This window comes from Mesoplodon mirus (assembly GCF_964341445.2).
Source record: "Mesoplodon mirus genome assembly, chromosome: 12".
Lineage (NCBI taxonomy): Eukaryota > Metazoa > Chordata > Mammalia > Artiodactyla > Ziphiidae > Mesoplodon > Mesoplodon mirus.
This window is the reverse complement of record NC_138988.1, coordinates 51,925,928-51,950,329: the sequence shown is the minus strand read 5'-3', so window position 1 is coordinate 51,950,329 and position 24,402 is coordinate 51,925,928. Positions and strand designations below refer to the sequence as shown.

General features: G+C 43.3%; 1 protein-coding gene and 1 long non-coding RNA gene across 3 annotated transcripts in view; one reads left to right on the top strand and one right to left on the bottom strand.

Annotated features, from left to right (window-relative positions):
- UBP1 (upstream binding protein 1) overlaps positions 1-2,034 on the bottom strand; it is a 66,697-nt gene extending 64,663 nt beyond the window's left edge. The window contains exons 1-2 of one of the 2 annotated variants that reach the window (XM_082637153.1): positions 1,984-2,034; positions 1,411-1,602 (exon numbers count right to left, since the gene is read on the bottom strand). In XM_082637153.1, the coding sequence (XP_082493279.1) occupies positions 1,411-1,523 (113 nt within the window). In that variant the 5' untranslated portion in view covers positions 1,524-1,602; positions 1,984-2,034. Of the gene's footprint in view, positions 1-1,410; positions 1,804-1,983 lie in introns of those variants that run through there. The other variant, XM_082637154.1, reaches the window with a different exon arrangement.
- A 70-nt stretch (positions 2,035-2,104) lies between these two features.
- Positions 2,105-20,542, top strand: LOC309812876. Its single transcript, XR_014295409.1, has 4 exons — positions 2,105-2,702; positions 15,791-15,890; positions 19,804-19,823; positions 19,914-20,542. It is a non-coding gene; the product is annotated as an uncharacterized lncRNA (long non-coding RNA).
- The last annotated feature ends 3,860 nt before the right edge of the window (positions 20,543-24,402 follow it).

Sequence of the window (24,402 nt, the reverse complement as noted above, 5' to 3'; positions counted from 1 at the left end):
ACCTTCATTTAACCATAATTGAGAAGAAACACTGAATCTGCCTCACCTGCCCTCTTCTGCCTTCACTGCAAGTCCAGGGTCTCAAGGAGCAGCAAGGCCCTCGAGGCCCACACATGTTTTCACTGTGAATCAGTGCCTCTTGTACTGCCGACTGGGGTGACCTTATGACTTTCAGTAGCTCAATTTCCTCAACACTGAGACAGTTGTTCTAGAAAATAAGCCACCTCATCCAGAGCCCTCAAGTTGCACAGCTGCAGAGAGAGGAAGTGCCAAGTTCAGGCAGACCAGCACAGACCCAATCAGGGTCAGAGACCAGCGACCTGACGCTTTCATCCATGTGCTTCCACACCCTAAGAAACATCTCCACTTTTCAGCTCAGAGTTTCCGTTTAAAATTTAAAAGCCAAATTATTTCAGGGAGCAGCCCCTACCATCCAAGGCCTGCTCTGACCCAGAAGTCGTTCTTCTTCAGGACTTTAATGCTCCCTGTCCTCCCCCAGAGCTGCAGTGAGAGGTATGAAAGCTACTGGGAAACCGGACAGCACGTCAAAGACATCAGTCATTACTTTAAACAGTCTCTTCGCAAAATCTCATTTAATTCGCATTAACGAAAAATTGCCAAACCACTGAATTTTACACTTTAATCGGGTGAACGTATACTAAGTAAACTATAGTTCCATAAAACTGTTTAAAAAATAAACATACAGAGCTGCCAAACTGATAGGAAAAACCCAGTGTTCTTCAGGATAAAGGCGAGAGACTAAGCTCAGATCTGTTTCAACCTATCAAAATTGAACAAAATGAATGGCTGCTCGTACAGACAGCTGAGACTAAACAAACTCTTGTTTGTGGTGCAATCAGTGCATCTTAAAGCCTTCTTCAAAAGGAAACAGCCTCAGAGGGTAGTCCCCCCCCCCAGTGAAAAACTTCACTTTGAGACAATTAAAAACCCCAAGTTAATGTGCTTTTCTCCCCTGTGGCTACTTTCACTTATGATATAATTACTACTGGAATATCAAGTGATTAAAATTTGCAACCAATAAAGACTACAATGTAGAACAGAGTAGGAACTGATGCCAAAGCCCTGGAGAGTGTTCTCCCAACACGAGTCCTAGCATTTCGTACACTGTATTCCAGCTCTAAGTGGCTTCTAAATCACTTGCAAGGCAAGGAAGTCCCTTCCCCCAACTCAAGCCATCCTAACAGCGGGGCGTATTTTACAGCAAAAATGCAGCCCTCAGAGGCGGTCCCCGGGCCAAAGCCTGCGGGGCCGCCCTCCGTCGCCCGCCCCCGCCGTGGGCAGAGGCCCGCGGGGCTCCATGGCGCGGTCAGAGGCCCAGGGTCGTGCAGGCCTTTCCCAAGGAGACAGAGGCTTCCGCCAGCCCGCCCGCCCGCGCCCGGGCACTGGTACCTCATGCTGTAGGCGCCGGCGCCCAGCTCCTGCCCGATGCCCGAGAGGCTGGCGTCGAAGTCGTGCACCAGCCCGGACTCGATCACCTCGTCCATCTTGAGCACCCAGGCCATCTTCCGGCTTCGCCGCCGCCCGGCGCGCAGCGCGGCCTCCGCGAGCGGGGCGAAGAGGCCGGAGCTCCACGGGTGCGTCCTGGGGGAGGGCGCGGGTGAAGCCTCCGGCGGCGCGGCGAGTGGTCACCAGCGGCAGCCCGGGCGGCGGCCGGGATGAGAACAGCCAGGGCCCCGCGGGCAGGGCACGGCGAACCCGGCGAGCAGCTGCAGCGGGAGCGGCCGGGCCGCGGGCAGCGCCTCCCTCCCGCGGACGCCGGCCCCGCGCCTCATGCCGCCGCCGCCCACCCCCTGCGCCGCTAGCGCTGCCGCCGCCACCGCCCGCCCCGCCCGCCCCGCCCCGAGGCCCCCGGCCGCATCCTCCCCGGGACCGCGCGGGGGCGGGAGCTCAGCCCGCCCGTCACCCGACCCCCGGCCCGCTGCCCGCCCGCCCCGGCTCTAGCGCCCCGCCGCCCCGGCCAACCCAGCCGACGCCGTCCCGCCGGCCCGGACGCAGGCTTGGCTACGGCTCAGGCTCCAGCACGCTCGCCGCTTCCGCCTCCTCCAGCCCCGCCCCGGCCGCGGCCCCGCCCCCGCGCTCGCACCGGGCCAAGCCCCCCTCTCACGGCCCCGAGGTTCGCTGCACTCCCGACGCTTCACGTGAAGCAACTGTAGGCCCGTGCAGCGCGGCCCCGCCCACGCGGCAGGTTCCCAGCCGCTGCGGCCTAGCGGCCTCCCTACACACCAGCCTAGGAAGAGGCGGTGCCAAAGGGCCACCAGTTTCCGCCCATCCAGAAAGGCGCGCTGATTGACAGGCGATCTGAACAATAACGGCAAGTTCTTCGTCGAGGCTCCCGTGAGTCTCTGTGCCCCTGTGCTAAACAACCAGTCAAGATCTTCTTCCTTTTGGGCGGGCTCGAGGACTGAATTTGCTGCCAAAAGAAAGAGTTCATTGGACCGCACTGGAGGAAGCCGCCCTGAACGCCACTTCTGGAGGTGTTTTGATCCCGTGTAGTCTTTGTGGGTACTTTCTGGGTTTTGCCCACACTACAGATAGAGAGAGCGGTTGTGTTAGCCAATAGGCTCACACCCTGCCTGGAGGCTGAAAGGCCCATTGGGCAGAAAGTTTTGATTGACGTGGGTGCAAGCCAATCAACACTTCCGAGGAAGGGCTCTGGAAAGTTCCCTCAACTGCTAATTCCCGTGAGTAGTTTGGCGAGCTTGAACTAAAGGAGGGGTTGGGTCGCAGGAACAGATGGCAATTACGCTGTTGTTATTGTTCTTGCTTCTGGGGTTCACTGGCTTAGGGGATTCCCATCCAGGGTCTCTCCTATGAGTGCAGCTAAAGTCATGTCAAGGGCTCCCATACTCGTGTCTGATGCTTGATACTGGCTGTGGACCGGGACCTCAGTTGGGCCTGCTGGAATGCCTACACGTGGCCTTTGCGTGTGGTCTTGATTTCCTCACAGCGTGGCATACGGGTTCCAAAAGCTAGTGTCCCCAAAGACAGGAAGTAGCAGTTGCTGGTGTTTTAGGACAAAGATTCTTTGCTTGACCAAACTTTAGTCAATCTCCTGACCTCCTGTCCCATCTGTAAAATTCAGGTTTAGCAAGAACCCCACTAAGTCATTCTAGGAACCCTCTAGTTCCGTATCTGATTAGGATTTTTAGCCTCCATCATCACCTAGGTCAGAGGTCCCCAACCTCTGGGCCACAGACCAGTACCTCTTAGGAACCAGGCCGCACAGCAGGAGGTGAGCAGCAGGCAAGCAAGCAAAGCTTCATCTGCCGCTCCCCATCGCTCGTATTACCGCCTGAACTCCCCCCCCCCGCCCGCCATTGCTTACATTACTGCCTGAACCATCCCCCCGGCCGTGGAAAAATTGTCTTCCAGGAAACCGGTCCCTGGTGCCCTGGTCAGTTGCCGACCGCTGACCTAGGTAATATCTGATCACCCTGGACTACCTTCAACAAGAATCCTGTTAGATAGGTTTAACCAGAAACCCCCTTACCTTTGATGTTTCCTCTTACTGAATTTCCATCTGCTAACCCCCACCCTGCTCTTTGGCTCTAAATTCCCAATTACCATGCTGTATTTGAGGTTGAGCCCAGTCTCCCCCACTGCAAAATCCCATTGCAGTCGTCCCTGTACCAGTCACCGTCCTGAATAAAATCTGCTTACCATCTTTAACAACTATCTTTTTTTTTTTTAAACACGTAAGGCCTGGGAACAGAAACTGATACAGAATCTTTATTCTGCACTGTATTCTATTAGTCAAGCAGCCACAGAATCAGATTGATGGGAGGAGAGTTAAAGAATTTGGGGCCCATGTTTTAAAACTTCCAGAATCCACCCTCTGGCCACAAATGTTTTACATTCTTTTTACATGAGCATACACTCATCCCCTCCCCAGACCCCTGTAAAGTTCTCATTACAATACAACATTAAGATCCAGAATCTTGTGAGGTCCTGGAGCAAATGAGCTCTTGGATGCAGTTCCTTGGGTGTAACTCAAGTGGTTCCTCTCCATATGAAGGTCTGTGAATTAAAAAGACAGGAGATCTGCACTAACCACTACCACATACATCACATGCAATGAGAGAGGCATGGGTAACTGTGTCTCTATAGGCATTTCCCTTCAAAGGGGAGAGCAATGAAAGGCACATAGTAGTCACTAGTCCACAGAAATTCTGAAATCTAACTGGGTAAATGTTGCCAGTTCCTTGATTAGGACTCTGTCAACTTCCTGAGAGTACTCAGTGGCTCTTTTCTCCATCCACTGGGCTCTTGGCTCCACCCTCTGAGTTATCCTTCCAGTTCCATAAAAGGTACCCATGTTTACAGTTAAATCATTTTCTCAGCTGCTTCCTGTCTATAGTTGTGCAGGGGTCTAAAGACCTCTCTTCACGTTGTACTGTCACTGTCCCTTTCAGTCCAAGCTGATACAAATCATTTTTAAACTTTGTGGGTCATGTGAATCAATTTATAATCTAGTCCAATAAGCAAAAACTTCACCAACACACAAAGGGGGGGTGCAGCTTAACTGTATTGTTTTGGTTCAGAGTTTCTCATAAAGTCACAGTCATGATATCAGCTGGGGTATCAGTTGTGAAGGCTTAATCTGGGCAGGAGGATCCACTTCCAAGCTCACTTGCATGACGGTTGGCCAGAAGCCTCAGTGCCTCAACATTTGGGACCACAAGCCTGCTTGAGTGTCCTCAAAACTTGGCACTGGGGACTTCCCTGGTGGCACAGAGGTTAAGAATCTGCCTGCCACTTCTGCTCTGGTGCAAAGAGTGGGTGCAGGTAAATGGTTAACAGCCGATTCTCCAGAGGGGAAAAACCCGGAATCGTAGCATTTGCCAATTTCCATGGTGTAAGTATTCTCACCACGGCCAAGATCAAGGTACTGACAATATCAGTGATTGCAGAGTTGGTAAGAGACGCAGAGCACGTGTGAGCTGCTCCAGGACACCTCTGGGTCCAGATTTACGTGTCAGATGCACCCTTTATGTCTTTACCTCAAGGCAAAATGAGCATCTCAAAATCAGCATGTGCAGAGCTGGACTAATAATGACCTCTCTGCCCTCACCCAGCTGGCTCTCTGCCACGGTTTCCTCTCTGAGTGCCTGCACAGCACCACATGCAAGTCAGACCCCAGACATCACAAGTCACCCTTTACGTCTCCCTCCTTCCTCACCACCACGGCCTGCTAATTTCACTTCCTAAATATTCACAATCTGATTACCTCCCCCCAGCCCGTCATCACTATTGATTGCCTGCATTATTGCAAAAGGCCAAGTGGTTTTCCTGTATCCACTCGTGCCCACACATACACTCAGCCCATTTCCTAGTATTGAGAGAGAGAGAGCCCTGAAAAAATGCAAATCTGAGAACATTATTCCTTTGCTTAAAGCCTTTGATGACCTCTGATGGCTCAGGATAATAATCAGAATCCTTAGGGTGGCCTGAAGGGACATGGGTCTCCTGCTGCCACTTCAGCCTTAATCCCGTGCTGCTCTGGTCCTGTGCCCCTTGCTCCTGCCCTGGCCATGCTGCGTGTCCTTCAGGTCCTCAAACACGCCAAGTCCTTTTCCGATTCAGATCTTTGTACAAAGTGTTCTCTCTGCCGGGAGTTACTTGGTCTGACCAACTCCCCATTCTTCAGTCTCAGCTAAAGTTTTTTAGAAAGGTCGTCTCAAACCTCCCTCTGCTTTTGTCTTCCACAACGTCCTGCTCTTGGTTTGCTCTCCCATCAGCAGTGTAGGAAAGTCCTAGTTGCCTCATATCCAAGCCAACACTTGGTATTATCAAGCTTCAAGATTTTTGACAACCTGGTATAGTGGCATCTCATTGTGATTTTAGTTTGCATTTCCTGGGTTACTAATAAATTTGGGCATTTAAAATGTTTATTGCCCATTTAAATTTTCTGCTGAGTGCAATGCCTGTTCAAGTTGGTAGCCCGTTTTTCCATTGGGTTGTCTTATTCTTATTAATTATTAGTAGGAACACTTTACATATGATGGATACCAAAGTTTGTGAGTTACATGTATTGCTAGTATCTTCTTCCATTCTTTGCCTTGTTTTCTCTTTTAAAGATATCTTTTAACGAAAATAAATTTCAAATTTTAAGGTTAAAAAAAAAAAAAAAGAATCTGCCTGCCAATACAGGGGACACGGGTTCAAGCCTCGGTCCAGGAAGATCCCACGTGCCGTGGAGCAACTAAGCCTGTGCGCCACAACTACTGAGCCTGCGCTCTAGAGCCTGTGAGCCACAGCTACTGAGCCTGCTCCCCGAGAGCCCGTGCTCTGCAATAAGAGAAGCTACCGCAATGAGAAGCCCGCGCACCACAACGAAGAGTAGCCCCCGCTCGCCGCAACTAAAGACCCAGCACAGCCAAAAAAAAAAAAAACAAAACGAAAACAAACCATGGCACTGGCACAGAGTAAGTAAACCATGAGAGAGGAAGGAAGCTGCAGTCCTTTTTATGACCTGGTCTCCAAAGTCACACACCTTTCCTTTCACTTTATTTCTGTTCCATAGAAGTAAATCATTCAGTCCAGCCTTCATTCAAAAAGATGAGTCCATCTTTTGAAGGGATGAATGTCAAGGAACTTGTGAACATATTTTTAACCAGAACAGCCTCATTCATCATTATCACTTAATAGGTTTTTTGGTTGTGTTTTTTTTTTTTTTTTTGGCTGCACCACATGGCTTGTGGGATCTTAGTTCCCTGACAGGGATTGAACCTGTGCCCTCTGCAGTGGAAGCACGGAGTCCTACCCACTGGACCGCTAGGGAATTTCCACTTAATAGGTTTTTGAAGGCGCTAAAACAGCAGAATTAGATCAGAAAAAGAAATTTGAGGTATAGAAATGGAAAGAAGGAGGTTAAGATTATCACTGTTTGTAGACTGACTATATGCTCATATATGCGGAAATCTCATGGGAAACAAGTAAAAATTTAATAACACAGTGGCATATGCCGTGAATATTTATAAATCAATAGCTTTATATAAACAAACAAGTTTGAAAATATAATAGAAGGAAAGGATCAATTTACAGTATAATTTTAATCTTTTTTTTTTTTTTTTTTGGCCGTGCTGCATAGCATGTGGAATCTTAGTTCCCCAACCAGGGATCGAACCCATGCACCTGCATTGGAAGTGTGGAGTCTTTTTTTTTTTTTTTTTTTTTTTTTTTTTTGCGGTACGCGGGCCTCTCACTGTTGTGGCCTCTCCCGTTGTGGAGCACAGGCTCCGGACGCGCAGGCTCAGCGGCCATGGCTCCCGGGCCCAGCCGCTCCGCGGCATGTGGGATCTTCCCGGACCGGGGCACGAACCCGTGTCCCCTGAATCGGCAGGCGGACTTTCAACCACTGCCACGCCGCGCCACCAGGGAAGCCCGGAAGTGTGGAGTCTTAACCACTGGACTGCCAGGGAAGTCCCTACAATGTAATTTTAAAAGATAAAATACCTAGGAACTAACCTAATAAGTGTAAAGAACTATGTGAGCAAAATTTTTTAATTCTCAAAATAAACACAACTGTACATTGAAAACAAAAAATACTACATCCAGGGACTTCCCTGGTGGTGCAGTGGTTAAGAATCCGCCTGCCAGTGCAGGGGACATGGGTTCGATCCCTGGTCTGGGAAGATCCCACATGCCGCGGAGCAGCTAAACCTGTGCGCCACAACTACTGAGCCTGCGCTATAGAGCCCACGAGCCACGACTGCTAAGCCCATGGGCCACAACTACTGAAGCCTTCACGCCCTAAAGCCTGTGTGCTGCAACTACTGAGCCCACACGCCGCAGCTACTGAAGCCCTTGCACCTAGAGCCCGTGCTCCGCAACAAGAGAAGCCACCGCAGTGAGAAGCCTGCACACCACAATGAAGAGTAGCCCCTGATCGCTGCCACAACTAGAGAAAGCCTGCACGCAGCAACGAAGACCCAACACAGCCAAAAAAAATACTACATTCAGTTTTATAATGGTAGTTCTCCTTAAGCTAACCAATAAATTTAATATGATCCCAGTAAAAATAGTAACAATCTTTTAACTGGACAAGCTGATTCTAAGATTAATATGGAAAAATAAATTTGCAAAAACAGTCCCAAAAAATTTGAAAAAGTCAAAAGATATTAGGACATTATAAAACCTAAATATGTAAAGAGTGTGCATTGGTAAATGAATAGACAGATGAGCAAGGGAAGAGAATGAAAAATCAATATGAATATGGAAATTTATGCAGTAAAAAGTGGCATCTCAAATCGTGGAGGAAAATGGGATATTCAATAAATGATTTGGGAATCAACATTAACTATCTGAAAGACATACCAGAATAAACTCCAAATGACTTGAAGTTTTTTGTTTTTCCAAAAAGGTTTGAAAGGATAGAAGCAAAATCGTAAAACACTAAAGAAAACATGAGAACATAATTTTAGAGGAGGAACATAATTTCCTTCAGAGATGAAAAGGCTTTTTTAATTATGACACAAAATCTGGAAATTTTAAGAGGCTGATAACATTTGAAAACATAAAAATTGTACTTTTCTTCTTAGTAAACACCACCATAAGCAAAATGAAAAGAGAACAGAGAAAAACTATTTAGAACTTAGATCATGGACCAAAGTTTTATTTCCCTAATATATAAAGTTCCTATAAATAGATTAAACAAAGTACCGTGAAAACGGCGTTTGTACACTGCAACTCCAAAAAATACACAAATTGGAGCACATCTTTGAGATATACCCACACAGAAACTTTCATTGAAAAGAGCAGCTAAATTGAGTGCTAAATTGAGTGGCTACCTCTTGCAGGACAACCTGAAACCTCACCACTAGAATGTTATGTTGCCAGTAATGGTAAAGATTAGCCACATCTGAAGAACACTCTGTTCTTGCTGTTTTGCAAAACTGTGAGAGCAGCTCTTACAGCTCTCAACAGAAAAGCTGCTATTGCCATGGTCAGTGGTCCCATACCTACCGTTTCCTCTCAGATGTGACCCTGGAGATCAGCCAATGAACGACTGCTCTTACAGAGCCTTCATCCAATCAGTACTTAGTAACAGCTAATGACCAGGAAGACAGCTGGTAAACAGGAAGGACGAGCTCCTATTGGAGAAAATTGGGTCTGAGAAATGTTCACATTTGAGCGCCAGATTAAAAAGTGTTACCTCCTTGGACTTCTGCACAGCAAGAAGTCCTCGAGAAAAATCAATGATAAATAGCATGATTTTCAAACGCTGACAAGTTAGCAAAGACACTTTCTGTGTGGTGGTCCTTGCTTGGGCTTTGCTTAACCATTTCAAAATATGCATCCCTTCAGATTCTTTGTTAAGAGGTTCATGGAGTTAGTGTCTGTTGTGTTCCCTCAAAATTCAAGGTGATGGGAGGTGATTAGATCATGAGGGCAGAGCCCTGGTGAATGGGATAAGTGCTCTCATAAAAAGAGACTCCACAGAGTTCTCTAGCCCCTTGTGCCATGTGAGGACACAATGAGAAGTCTGCAGCCCAGAAGAGAGCCCTCTCCTGTCTATGCTGGCCCCCTGATCTCAGACTTCCAGCCTCCAGAATTGTGAGAAATAAATTCTGTTGTTTATAAGCCACCCTGTCTGTGGTATTTCGTTATAGCAGCCTGAAGAGATTAAGACGTGGGGTGCTGGGTGTACCTTTGGGACATATTGAGGTTTTGGAAAAGCCAGTGCTAAGTATTCAGTGAGCTGGAGTGTCAGTTAGGTTTTGCTGTGCAACCAGCCATTTCAGAATTTAGTGACTTAAAACAACCAGCATTTACTTAGCTCATGCTTCTGTGGGTCAGAAATTTTGCTGGGCTCAGTTGGGGAGCTATTGTGAGCTCAGTGAGGCTTCCTCATGTTGCAGCAATGAGCTGTGGGATGGCCTTGCTGATCTTGGCCGGCTCTCGCCGACGTCTGGGGTTTGGCTGCATGACATGGCCTCCCATCCTCCTGCAGTCTAGCCCTGCCTTATGCTCATGGCAGTTGAATGGGTTACAAGAGACAACAGGACAGTGTAAGGCCTTCATTGGCCCAGAACGGGAGCATCATCACTTCCGCTGAAATCTCTTGGCCAAAGCAAGTCATAAGACCAGCCCACGTCCAAGGGATGGGGAAACAGACTCTGCCCTTAACATGAGGAGATGCAAAATCACAACAATTATGAGGTTATAAATGCTGACAGGGAGCAAAGATGATTTTTGTCTGCTGGTTCTTAAAATGCTTCACCATAATAAAATGCATGTTTTTTCAGATTCTCTGTTAAGAGAAATAGGGGCGGGATTGGGAAATTGTGGCCATTTTTGTAAAAAACATGCCACAACCAGTTAGGTAGGAAAATGTTTGAAATACTGCAAGTCAGCTGGATATAAAACTAGCAAAATTTGTTCCTGGAACAGTTAACAAATATGCTCATTCTGAGGTTGATGGATAACAATATCATTAGGTGGGATTTGATCAAAGTCCCTTTGCCTTTAAAATGAGAATGTACCTGCCTGGTTCTGTATGTGCATAGGAGGAATGCCCTTCAACCATATTTTGAGAACTGGGGACTGTGTCACAAAGAATATGAACATCATGTGGAATACGTAACCACAAGTAAGGGCCACGTACTCTTTTGAATGTGAGACACTGGTTGGACTCCGTAGCTAGCTTTGGATTTGAATTCCAGCTCTGCCAATTATTACTGTGTGATCTAGGGCTAGTTACATAACCTCTCTTTACCTCAGCTTCCTCATCTGTAAGATGGAGATAATAGTATATCTCCCTCATGGAGTTGTTATGAGGATTAAATAAACTAATACATTGATTGAGCTTGAAACTCTGCCCGGTTCCCAGTAATCTCTGAAGAGCTTTTAGTCTTGGACCTATCCCATCAACAAGAATGACCTGACTACTATAGCCTGGATAAGCAGGCAACTCAAGCATAGACATCGCTTATGGTGTCTGTGACTATGTTGTAAAAACCAACAAAGGATGAAATGCTATTTGACCATATGTGAATGTGAACAGTCTTCAGCTTATCATCGTTTCACCGAGGCACCCCAGCCACGTGGCAGTTGCTGGAATATTTTACTCAGTTATGACTGACTGAAAAAGTTTTACTCTGGAGAATTGTGGAACTGGTAATTCATATGCTTCCAAATGCCCTTCATCTTGAGGAAAACAGAACAGGTAATTTTTTTCTCTCCTAGGCAAATTTAATGTAATATTATGCTTCTCCAAAAACTCAAGCCTTTCTTATTTTTTTCTCCGACTATGGATTTTAAAATTTTAAAAACTTACAGAAAAGCTGAAAGAACAGAAAAATGATCACCTGTATATTCTTTAGTCATATATTTGACTCTTGTTAATATTTTGTTTTTTTCTCTCTTTTCCTACTTATTTATTATTTGCTTAACCATGTGAAATTAAATTGACAATGACAATTAAGTTGCAGTATTTCATATGTAAATACTTCAAAATGTATTCTAAGACAAAGAAATTCTCCAACAGAATTGTAATATCATTATCACTTCCAAAAAATTTTAAACTTCAATTGAGTTATTTAATTTCTATTATTATATATCATTAAATAATATCTATTAACATTCATTTCCAAATCTTTCCATTTGTTCCTAAATTGTTTATTATAGTTTTTTCTTTAATCCAGAATTCAATTAAGGCTCACAATTACATTTGTTTTTTCAGTCTCTTTAGTCTCCTTCAAAGCAGTTTTCCCCACTGCCCACCTGAGTTCTGTTTTTTTTTAAATTTTTATTGGAGTATAGTTGCTTCACAACGTTGTGTTAGTTTCTGCTGTACAGCAAAGTGAATCAGCTATACGTATACATATATCCTCTCCTTTTGGATTTCCTTCCCATTTAGGTCACCACAGAGCACTGAGTAGAGTTCCTTGTGCTATACAGTAGGTCCTCATTAGTTATCTGTCTTATACATAGTAGTGTATATATGTCAATCCCAATCTCCCAGTTCCTCCCACCCTCCCTTTCCCCCGTTGGTGTCCATATGTTTGTTCCCTACATCTATGCCTCTATGGTTTTTCTTTAAAAAAATAATAAACTTATTTATTTAATTTTTGGCTGCATTGGGTCTTCATTGCTGCACGCAGGCTTTTTCTAGTTGTGGCGAGCGGGGGCTACCCTTTGTTGCAGTGCATGGGCTTCTCATTGCGGTGGCTTCTCTTGTTGTGGAGCATGGGCTCTAGGTTCACGGGCTTCAGTAGTTGTGGCACGAGGGCTCAGTAGTTGTGGTTCATGGGCTCTAGAGTGCAAGCTCAGTAGTTGTGGTACACGGGCTTAGTTGCTCTGCAGCATGTGGGATCTTCCCGGACCAGGGCTTGAACCCATGTCCCCTGCATTGGCAGGTGGATTCTTAACCACTGTGCCACCAGGGAAGTCCTATTTTTTTTAATAGACTTATTTTTTATAACTATTTTTTAGATTAATAGAAATACTGAGATGATAGTACAGAGAGTTCTCATATAACCTACACCCAGTTTCCTTTTTATTAACATTTTTTATTAGTATGTTCCATTTGCAATTAATGATCCGGTATTGATTTATTACTATTATTATCATTTTCATTAAAGTTCACAGTGTGATCATATTTCCTTAATTTTTACCTAATGTCTTTTTCTGTGCCAGGATCCCATCCATGATGCTGCATTACATTTAGTTTTCACATCTCTTTTGGTTCCTCTGGGCTGTGACAGGTTCTCCGACTATCCTTGTTTTTGATGACCTTCACAGTTTTGAGGAATACTAGTCAAGTATTTTTTAGACTGCCCCTTTATTGGATTTGTCTGATTTTCTTCACATGATTGGACTAATGTTACAGGTTTTGAAGAGGAAAACCACAGGGGTAAAGTGCCACTTATTCACATATATGAAGGGTCTACAGTATCAACATGACCACTGCACCACCAGGGAAGTCCTCCCCCATTACTTTTAAAGTCTAATAGTTTTACTAGGACATGTCTAAGAATTGATCATTTCAGAATAATTTTTCCAGGAACAGGGTGGGCCTTTTCAATACGTTGATTCAGATCTTTTTTCTTTCTGGAAGATATTTTTGGATTTTGGTTTTAAATATTTATTCTATTTGCTTGTTTTGTTTTCTTTTTTTTTTTTTTTTTTTTGCGGTATGCGGGCCTCTCACTGCTGTGGCCTCTCCCGCTGCGGAGCACAGGCTCCGGACGCGCAGGCCCAGCGGCCATGGCTCACGGGCCCAGCCGCTCCGCGGCACGTGGGATCCTCCCGGACCGGGGCACGAACCCATGTCCCCTGCATCGGCAGGCGGACTCTCAACCACTGCGCCACCAGGGAAGCCCCTGTTTTCTTTTTTAGAAGCTCCAATTGTATGGATGTTAGATCACCTTTGCCTATCTTCTATCACTATGACCTTTTCTCTGATCATTTTTACCTCTGTCCTTATTTCAGTTCATTCTCTTGGTTGTCTTTATTTATCTCCTCAATATCTCTCATTATGTTTTTCAGTCAAATCTCCTTACTTGGAAATTTTAATTTAGTCTTCTTTTCTGAGTTGCTTTGAAATTTTTATTAAATTTCTGTTGTATGTTCTGTCAACCCTTTTCATACCTTCCTGTTTTACATCCATTTGTATTCTGAGTTTTTAAATTTTTGACTTTAGGTGTTCTTTATATCTGTAAATTCTTCTTTTTTTTAGTGGAAAAAAAGATTCATTTGGGAGTATTGTGAATAGTCTAATGGGAATTGAAAAGCACTTACTCATAAACCTATAAAGTCACAGCAGTATTCCTTTGCCTCAGCCTTTGTAATATACTAAACACAGATAGCATGATTCAGGCATGGGCATCACTAGATGCAGCCCCAGGTTCTCACTGAGTGAATAAGTAAGAGCTGAAGGTATAGATCCTCTTTCTTTATCTATTTACATTCATGCTCCAGATTACAAACACCTTAAACTTGAGGCTCTCATGATACTATGGTGATGAGCTGATGAAAGTGGTTCTTAAGAAGTTCAAGACTCCCATTTTGAAGCAGGAAAGATGACCCTGGAAAATTGTTCATTATATTCAGGAACAACAACATTCCTTTTCTCTCAACATAGCTACTATTAGATTCACATAGCTGCTGTGACAAATTACCACAAATCAGGTGGCTTAAAATAACACAAATGTATTCTCTTAAATTCTGGGGCCCAGAAGTCTGAAATCATTGTCCCTGGGTTAAATTTAGCTCCTGTTTCAGATGGCTCTTTGCTGAAGCAAAGCAATACCACCATAGTTGTACAGGCAGTTACTGACCTGCAAATTCCTCTTTCTGTTCCCCAATCACCAGAATACCAGAAGCAGTTTGCTTTCATCTGGCAGGGACAACATTATATGTCCACTTTTCTTAGAGGTACATCAACTCTCGGGTTCAGTGTCCCTGTTTAGTTTGCAGGAACTATGATCACTCCATCATTCAACAGGTCTACATTTATTTACAACAATGATGAAGTCATCCTGGTTAAAACAGCAAGCAGATGCCTTGTAGACAAACGTTTGGCAAAGCATGGTTGATAAATATCCATAAAAGCAGGTTAAATGTGCAGTATTATTAGATTAAGTAGCACTCAACTCTTGTAATTTACAAGAGATTGTGACTCTGGAAAGCAATGTATAAGCTGCAGCTTCTCAGGTAATCCACAATGAACTCAGCTCATGGGCAATTAGATCTTCAAGCAAAGATAGAATTATTTTCAACTCAGGGTTTCACAAGGAGTCACACGGTGGAGATATTTTCCATACAGCTCCTTGGACTGGGGGTATATTTTTGGAAAGATACTTTATGTTAGAAGGATTGCAGAACAGAATCTCAGTACTTAAGTGTCCCAGAACTGTGTAGCTGGGCACTGATAGGCACAGATATGAAAGAAAAATCTCAGACAAGTTAGATTATGAGCACTTGTCATAATCTTATCTCGCATTTGATATCAAGGGAATCAGAAAAAAACCCTGGCTTCTTGGACATTCTTAAAGGGGGATTCTCTTGGAATAAAGAAGAATTTTATAGAGGGAAGGCAAGCTGTTTCACTATTTTTAGTCACATTGTAGCCTTTTAATAAACTGGCAAGTTAAATTTGAGTCATGACCTAGGGCCATTTTCCAGAAATATTGAATAATGTAGTGCTGCCTGTCTTGAATGTGGGGTATTTTTCCTTCTCTGTTCTTCCTTTTAGCCAAAACACTCTATTGGGCTGTCTTGGCCACGTGAAAATTACGTTTATGGATTTTTTGTGCTAGGATAATTAATTGAGATTGTTGATGGGTCAGTTTTGTTTGTTAGTTTTGGTTTTGCTTTTGCTTTTTACAATTTCATAGGATGTGGATATCAGAAAAAGACTAATTAACAATAATTATTAACACAGCTATATTGTAATATTTTTGCTTCTAGTACCCTGATGAGAGATAGGTAATTCACCACTACCCATGAGTGTGTGTGTGCATATAAAATTATATATAACATATACACATACACACACAATGTGCATGTGTATATATATGTATATACATATATGTGTGTGTGTATATATATATATATATATATATATATATATATATATATATATTCATTCTAATCTCAGGCCACTTCTTTCCCCACAAAGTGGATGAGTCTGAAGCTCTCCCCCATAGGGAGGATTTCCTTTCACTACTACCTTTCAAGGCCGCTCCTGAGTGAGTGCCATATGCACCACATACTAAGATGAACCATCCTTACACTAAACCCAGGCATTTCCCTGTTCCTACAGCAGGATGCACAGGACCTCAGCATGGCTGAAGGCATGTGCTGACCAGAAAGGGGCTGACAGCTGGGGACTGTGTGCTGACCACACTCCCTGCCTTGGAACAGTAAGTCCTTCCATCTTCTTTCATCCTAACTTCTCTCCTATTTAAAACAAAAACTGCAATGAAAACTGGAGTAGAGATATTGGGGAAGAAAGAGGAGAAGAAGAATCTAAATGCTAAAAAACTGTATTATTCTATTTCACTAGTATGTTTTTCTGTATCTATGAATACTTTCTTTAATATGTGCTGTATGCTTTCTTTCCAGAAAAGCATGGACAAATGAAATACTCAAAATAAGTTGCCTTACATAAAGTGCTAACCACAAAAGTAAATACGGGGACTTCCCTAGTGGTCCAGTGATTAAGAATCCGCCTTCCAATGCAGGGGAGGCAGGTTCAATCCCTGGTCGGGGAACTAACAGCCCACATGCCGTGGGGCAACTAAGCTGTAATTACTGAGCCCGTGCACTCTGGAGCCCATGTGCTGCAACGAAGATCCCGTGTGCCGCAACTAAGACCCTCCGCAGCCAAATTAATTAATTAATTAATTAAAAAGAAAAAGTAGGGGCTTCCCTGGTGGTGCAGTGGTTAAGAATCTGCCTACCAGGGCTTCCCTGGTGGCGCAGTGGTTGAGAGTCCACCTGCCGATGCAGGGGACATGGGTTCGTGCCCCAGTCCGAGAAGATCCCACATGCTGCAGAGTGGCTGGGCCTGTGAGCCATGGCCGCTGAGCCTGCGCATCTGGAGCCTGTGCTCCGCAATGGGAGAGGCCACAACAATGAGAGGCCCGCGTACTGCAAAAAAAAGAATCCACCTACCAATGCAGGGGACATGGATTCAAGCCCTGGTCCAGGAAGATCCCACATGCCGCGAAGCAACTGAGCCCATGCACCACAACTACTGAGCCTGTGCTCTAGAGCCCACGAGCCACAACTACTGGGCCCTCGTGCCACAACTACTGAAGCCCGCATGCCACAACTACTGAAGCCCACGCGCCTAGAGCTTGTGCTCTGCAATAAGAGAAGCCACCACTTGCTGCAACTAGAGAAAGTCTGTGCGCAGGAACAAAGACCCAATGCAGCCAAAAATAAAAAATAAATAAATTAAAAAGAAAAAGTAAATAGGGCTACGGAACTGCAAGTAAAATAAATTCATTTGGTAAAGTAAACAGAACTTTTATCCAAATGATAGGTAATGAAAGACTAGAACCACCCTTTGTTCTTACTCATCCCCTTCCTTGGAGTGCTTGTCTCCTCTTCTTGAGCATAGCTACTGCCTTAGTTTTGTGTGGTCATGTGACTGAGTTCTGACCAGTGGAATATGGGCAGGAGTGACCTGAGTTACTTCCAGCCTTGGCCATTTCAAAACTCTCATGAGATTCTTTGCATTCTCCTGTTTAGGGTAACATATTCTGGTTTCCTTTAACATCCAGACCTGATGGAAAGAATTTCACATCACGGGAGATCTGGACTTTGAATGGGGTGTATTGACTGGGACTTGGGGTTACATCCCTTGCAGAAAGAGTTGACTATGTTCTATGTACAGGATAAAGGTATACACAGACACTTGGTCACGTGAAAGGTGGATTGTAACAGATTGGCTATGTTACTAAACCAATTTCCTTTTGTTTAGGCACATAAAGTACAGTTCCCAGTCTCTCTTGGAATGCTAGAGGTGGCCTTGTAATTACCTAAGTTCTAGCCAATGGCACACAGGTGGAGGTATCTTTTGCCTCCTCCATGCTCAGTCATTTAAATTCGCCTTTGTGATTATCTATGCTCTTTCTTCCTGTATCATCAAGTCAGATTCAAAGTATTCAGCAGAGGACTGTGAAGCCTAGGGGAGGCACTCACTGGGCCACAGGAGCTAGATCCCTGAATGTTTCTGTACCACAGAGCCCCTAGACAACGTGCAGTACATAAGTGAAATACATGTTTGTTTTATAAAGCCATTGTAATTTTGGAGGTGTCTGCTAAAGCAGATAACTTGTCTGTACAACCACAGGTCTAGCTGCCTGTATTAGTTTCCTATTGCACTGTAACAAATTACTGGGTGGATTAAAACAACACAAATTTATTATCTTACAGCTCTGGAGTCAGAAATCTGGACTAAAGTTAAGGTGTTGGCAGGGCTGTGTTTCTTCTGGATGTTCTAGGGGAGAGTCTGATGCCTTGCCTTTTCCAGCTTCTGGAGGCTGCCTGCCATCACATCTCCTTCACTTACTCTGACTCTCCTTCCTTCTTTCACTTATAATGATTACATTGGGCCCACCTGGATAATCCAGGATACTCTCTCCATTTCAAGATCTTTAAGTTAATCACATCTGCAAAGTCTCTTTTGTCATGTAAAGTCACATATTCACAGTTTCCCAGAACTAGGATATGGACATCTTGGGAGCCATTATTCTGCTACTGATAAAATAAATTATTTTAAGATGGAACAAGAAATTTTAAACATAAAATCCCCTCTCTGCCCATTTGAGCCACTACCCTCTCCCCTTTAGTGTGCACTGTGCATCTGCATTACATATTAACTAGATCCCCTTAAAAAACACAAAAATGCCACCAAAAAAAAGCTATTTCCTTCTGGTGCCAGCAAGGTAACTCCTTAGGAGACAACATTCCTTTCTTAATCCTGTAAAGGCTAACAATAACCCACTATTAGTCTTGTTGGACTATGTAAACTGTCAGTATGTTATCTGATGTACAACCCTTTGTCTCAAAAACTTATATAACTGTGCTTTGACCTCTAGTGGGTGGAACAGTCCTCAGAGCTTTCTGAAAGTCCGTCTCCTGGGTTATAATCCTCAGGTTGGCTCGAATTAGACTTTCCACTTCCTTCTTAGAGTGGCTCTTCATCGATTTTTACACTGACACTTCCATACTTCACTTCCTTCATCTCTTTGCTCAGTATTCTGCTCTGTTAGGTCTTCACTGCCAGTCTTTGTAAGACTCTATCACATCCTCACATTTTTTCATCCCCCCTCCCTGATTCTTTTCCTTAGTCTTCATCACTATCTCAAGTATGCTATAGTTTTCTTACTTATCTTTTCAACTAGAATGTAAGTTTCATGAGGGAAGAAATTTTTTCCAGTTTTGCAGTGTGATATTCCTAATGCCTAGAACAATGCCTGACATTTGAATAGGTGCCCAAGTACTTGTTGAATAAATGACTTTTTTTTTTTTTGCGGTACGCGGGCCTCTCACTGTTGTGGCCTCTCCCGTTGCGGAGCACAGGCTCCGGATGGCGCAGGCTCAGCAGCCATGGCTCACGGGCCTAGCCGCTCCGTGGCATGTGGGATCTTCCCGGACCGGGGCATGAACCCGTGTCCCCTGCATCAGCAGGCGGACTCTCAACCACTGTGCCACCAGGGAAGCCCGAATAAATGACTTTTTAAAAAATGGAATGGAATTACATATGTTTTGTAGTGTTTATTGCTCAAACAATAATAATTTGGTATAAATTTGGTAACTTGAATCAGCCTACTTGATACTTCACCATGATACAACGTACATTTCATTGTTAGAGGCTGTGTGATCATAGGATGCAGTACTAGGATTCCCAGGGTGTAGTTAATAAATTTGTGCATAGATTTCCTATGAGAATGTGTAATGTAAAAAAAAAAAAAGCTGCTAACTGGAAAGATTCAAAGTGGAGTCCATAAACTGCTTGACAATTACTAAAATAAAAGGACTCTAAAATCAAAGAACCATGCAATATAAATAACATTAGTGCTGTTTATCATAAATACCTCTAGATCATTGCTTCTCATACATTAGCATGCATATGAACCACAAACCATAACATACATATGAATTACCTGGAAGCTTGTTAAAAAATGCAGATTCTGAGGTGAGGCCTGGGATTCTGCACTGATGAATTTCTGAGTGATGCTGATACTGCTGGTCCATGGAATAGCAAAATCTTACATGATATTAAAATCAGAAGTTTCAAAGGTAATACTTCTTCTTTTGCAGGAAAGGTGTTAAAAACCAAGGTCTGAAAACATATGTATATGTATAACTGATTAAATTTGTTATAGAGCAAAAAATTAAAAAAAAAAAAAGAAAAAAAAAAAAAAAACAAGGTCTGGGGACTTCCCTGGTGGCATAGTGGTTAAGAATCCACCTGCCAATGCAGGGGACATGGGTTCGAGCCCTGGTCTGGGAAGATCCTACATGCCGAGGAGCAACTAAGCCCATGCGCCACAACCACTGAGCCTGTGCTCTAAAGCCCACGAGCCGCGACTGCTGAGCCTGCGTGCCACAACTGCTGAAGCCCATGTGCCTAGAGCCTGTGCTCAGCAACAAGAGAAGCGACCACAATGAGAAGCCCACTCACCGCAACAAAGAGTAGCCCCTGCTCGCCGCAACTAGAGAAAGCCCCGCATGCAGCAACGAAGACCCAAAGCAGCCAAAAATAAATAAATAAATAAAAACCAAGGTCTGGGGACCTAAAGCGAGCATCAATCTTCCCCAATCATCATTGATGTGGTAAGGGATTTTCTGAACTGAGATATCACTTTCTTTTTTTTTTTTGACCAAACATCATACACCAAAGACTGGTGTTTGTAATGTATAAATACTGGTTTGAATACGGAGGCAGGAAAAAAGGCAGATTGGGCCAAGGAAGCAGAGGAAAAGACCAGAAGTCTTAGTTACATTTCTGTAGGGATAAGACTTTAATAAAACAAATATATATGAAGTCATACAATGAAGTCATACCCCACATCTCAAATAGTCTTTTTCCTCTCTTCCTCAGTTCCTCCTGTCTCTATATCCCAGATTTGCAATCTTGAATGTACTCTTTTTTCCCCCAGACTTTAAAATCATATATCATGTGCACGTTAGTTTTTTTTTTTTTGGTTGTTGTTTTGCACCATGAACAATGCACATCTGGAAGTGCTGGTGTAATTCATTTACTTTTTAAGAAAATCGAAGTGGTAAAAGTACATAACTTAAAACATCTATCAGTAACAAAGCACAGTCCCCTGCCCCAACCTCCCTTCTCATGACGTTGCTAGTTTCCAAAGCAGCCACTTTCAACCTTTAGCTATATCTCCTGATATTGTGTGTGGTTTTAGACACTATCTATTCACTTTCTTCAGGGGAAGGTAAGGATTCGGTAATCTATATACCTCCTACCCAATCAGAGCTAAAGCAGCTTTTTGGTGAAGTCAGCTTTCATTAATACCATCATTATGTGTAAATATTCACAAATAAGGATATAGTATATTATGATACATACTTTGTTTTTCATTTGCTTGTCAAATTACCTACATTCACTCCCAAAGTCTGAGAAAACCCCTTCTCAATACATTAGCTCATCACGAATCCCCCTCTTTCTTTTCCCTCTTTCCCTCTTGTTGGAGACGTTCCCTTACTATACCTGTATTCCAGTCTGGGCTGACTACCCCTCCTTAGGGCTATTGGATGGTGTCTTCCTGCAACGTCTCTTGCCAACCAGGCTTGAAGACAGGCAAGCAAAGTAAGGAAGGACAGAAAGGATGATGAAATAAGAAGTATTAGTCTCAGCGAGATGTTAGGGCTGGAGCTTAGCTGCCCTGCCTAGCCACACTTTGGGTTATCAGGCATCTCCAAGACAAATGTTGTTTGGGTTGAATTATAAGGCCTCATTTTATCAATGCTTCCAGGACAATAGAGGATATGGAAATAGCATCCTCTTCTTTAACTACTATGGATATTATTTTTACCTATTCTGAGTACTTCTGTACTTCCCTAGGTGAGATGTGTGCATTTTTAGAAACTCACTATTTTTATGCACCAGTTTTTCAAAATACCTAAAGAGCAGGGGTTTTTTTAATTTTTGAATTTTATTTATTTATTTATTTATTTATTTATTTAATCATACAGCAGCTAAAGAGCAGTTTTGAAATGCCATAGGTGGTGGTGGTTTTTTTTTTTTTTTTAAGATCTTAAAGGCACCACTATTCACAAAGTTGGGAGGGGACCTAAAAAATGTTCATGTACTATAACTAGAGCATTTATAGCACAGAGATTAAGTTTTCTATCTCTGGCCTCAGTCTGGGTTTAAAACACAGCTTATGAGCTACATGACTTGGGCAAATCAATTAACTTCTCTAAGTCTTATTTTCTCTTTTGTAAACTGGAGATGATGATGATAATAATACTTGCCTTGTAGGATTAGAATGAAAAGTTAATGCATTAAAGTACTCGGCACAAAACCTGACACATAGGAAAGAACAATTAGTATACAGTATTTATTACATATTTTCATGCTAAAATATAAGCAGCAACAAAAGTCAGAATGTAAAGACACATAGAACAATTTTATTGTTTTTAGGAGACTTGGATATTCTAAAGACTTGCTGAATTAATTTATTCATTTATTCATTTATAAAACAAGTATTAAGACTTGCTATGTTCAAGTATTGTGGACAGTGCTAGAAACACATAAATGGTTTTTTTTTTAGAAAAAAAAAGGCCTGTGCAGCATTACAACAGCCAAGAGTTGGAAGCAACACAAATTTCCGAAGTAGATGAATGGATAAAGAAATGTAGTATATACACACATTGGAATATTATTCAGCCTTAAAAAAGAAGGCAATCCTGGCACATGCCACAACACGGATGAACCTTGAGGACATTATGCTAAGTGAAATAAGTGTCACAAAAGGACAAATATTGTATGATTCCACTCCTATGAAGTATCTAAAGTAGTTAGAATCATAAAAACAAAAAGTAGACGGATGGGTGCCAAGCACTAGAGAAAGGGTAATTAGTGTTTAATGGGAGTAGAACTTCAGTTTTGCAAGATGAAAAAGTTCTAGAGGTCTGTTGTACAACAGTGTGAATGTGCTTAACACTATTGAACTGTACACTTAAAAATGGCTACATTCTGGCTACAGTGGTTAAGTTTCAGGTTACATGGTTTTTTACCACAATCAAAAAAAAATTTTTTAAAGCCCCGCAATTAGCAAATGAAATGCTGGGTCTATGATGGCTGGGTGGAGCAGCTCAGGTCCAAGGATGGTGAAATAACTGAGCACAAAGGAAGACAGCAGCAGCGCTGGGAGTCAGCTGGATGGCTGCACCCCGTCTAAGACTGAAGCTCTAAAGTCCCTCACATGTTTCTTGGGCTATGCCCAAGAAACAGGCATTATTTCATTTAGTTCCATAATATTCTTATGTGATAAGTGCTATTGTTTTTGCTGCTCTGTAGATGAGGAATTGAAGCTTTAAGAGATTAACTTGTCCAAGTGGTGGAAACAGTGATTTTGCACTTGAGCAGCTTCACTGCATAATCCATTCTCTGCTACTATCCTCTCTTGGGAAGGTGAGGAAATCTAGGACAGATGCCAACTAGTTGATACAACAGCAGAAGGCAAGGGTGGTGACAGAAGGCAGGAGGTGGCAGATCTACCAATGGTATGAACCTTAAAGGAGGCAGGACTTAGACAAAGTGGGTCTGATTCCATATGCCAAATTTAGAAAAACCCATCAGTGGTGAAGTCAGAATCACTGAAAACAGTGAATGAACAAAATGAGCAGAGTGCAAGAGAGGAAGCCATGATCAAAATTTTGCAATCTTCGTGGGCAACACATCTCAACACAGCAACTTTTAAAAGAGTTGCTTTGGGACTTCCCCGGTGGTCCAGTGGTTAAGAATCCGCCTTCCAATGCAGGGGACGTGGGTTCAATTCCTGGTCGGAGTTCTAAGATCCCACATGCTGCAGAGCAACTAAGCCTGCACGCCACAACTACTGAGCCCATGTGCCACTGCTAGAGAGAGAAAACCGCATGCCACAACTAGAGAGGAGTCCGCGCGCCACGATGAAAGATACCGTGTGCCGCAACTAAGACCCGACGCAGCCAAAAAATTAAAAAATTAAAAAGAAAATAGAGTTGCTTCAATGTGCCTACTCTTCTCTTTTATATACTCAGTGTATATATATATATATATATATATATATATATATATATATATATATATATATTATACACCATGGGTATCATTCGATATATTATTTACCCAAACATCTTTACACAGAGTTGTTCACAGTAATCAGGTGGTGAACAGAGTTCTTAATTACTTTTGTATTTTGACCTCATTTTAATGACCATTATTTATTTATTTAAAAAAATCTTAGAGGCACTTTTTAAAAAAGAAGTTTTATTTATTTATTTATTTTTGGCTGCATTGGGCTTTCGTTGCTGCACACAGGCTTTCTCTAGTTGCGGCAAGCGGGGGCTACTCTTCGTTGTGGTGCGCGGGCTTCTCGTTGCGGTGGCTTCTCTTGTTGCAGAGCACGGGCTCTAGGCGCATGGGCTTCAGTAGTTGTGGCATGTGGGCTCAGTAGTTGTGCCTCGCGGGCTCTAGAGCGCAGGCTCAGTAGTTGTGGCACACGGGCTTAGTTGCTCCTCGGTATGTGGGATCTTCCCATACCAGGGCTTGAACCCGTGACCCCTGCATTGGCAGGCGGATTCTTAACCACTTCACCACCAGGAAAGCCCATGACCATTATTTTTTAAATTATTTTTAATTGTGGTAAAATACACATAAATTTACGATCTTAATCATTTTAAAATGTTTAG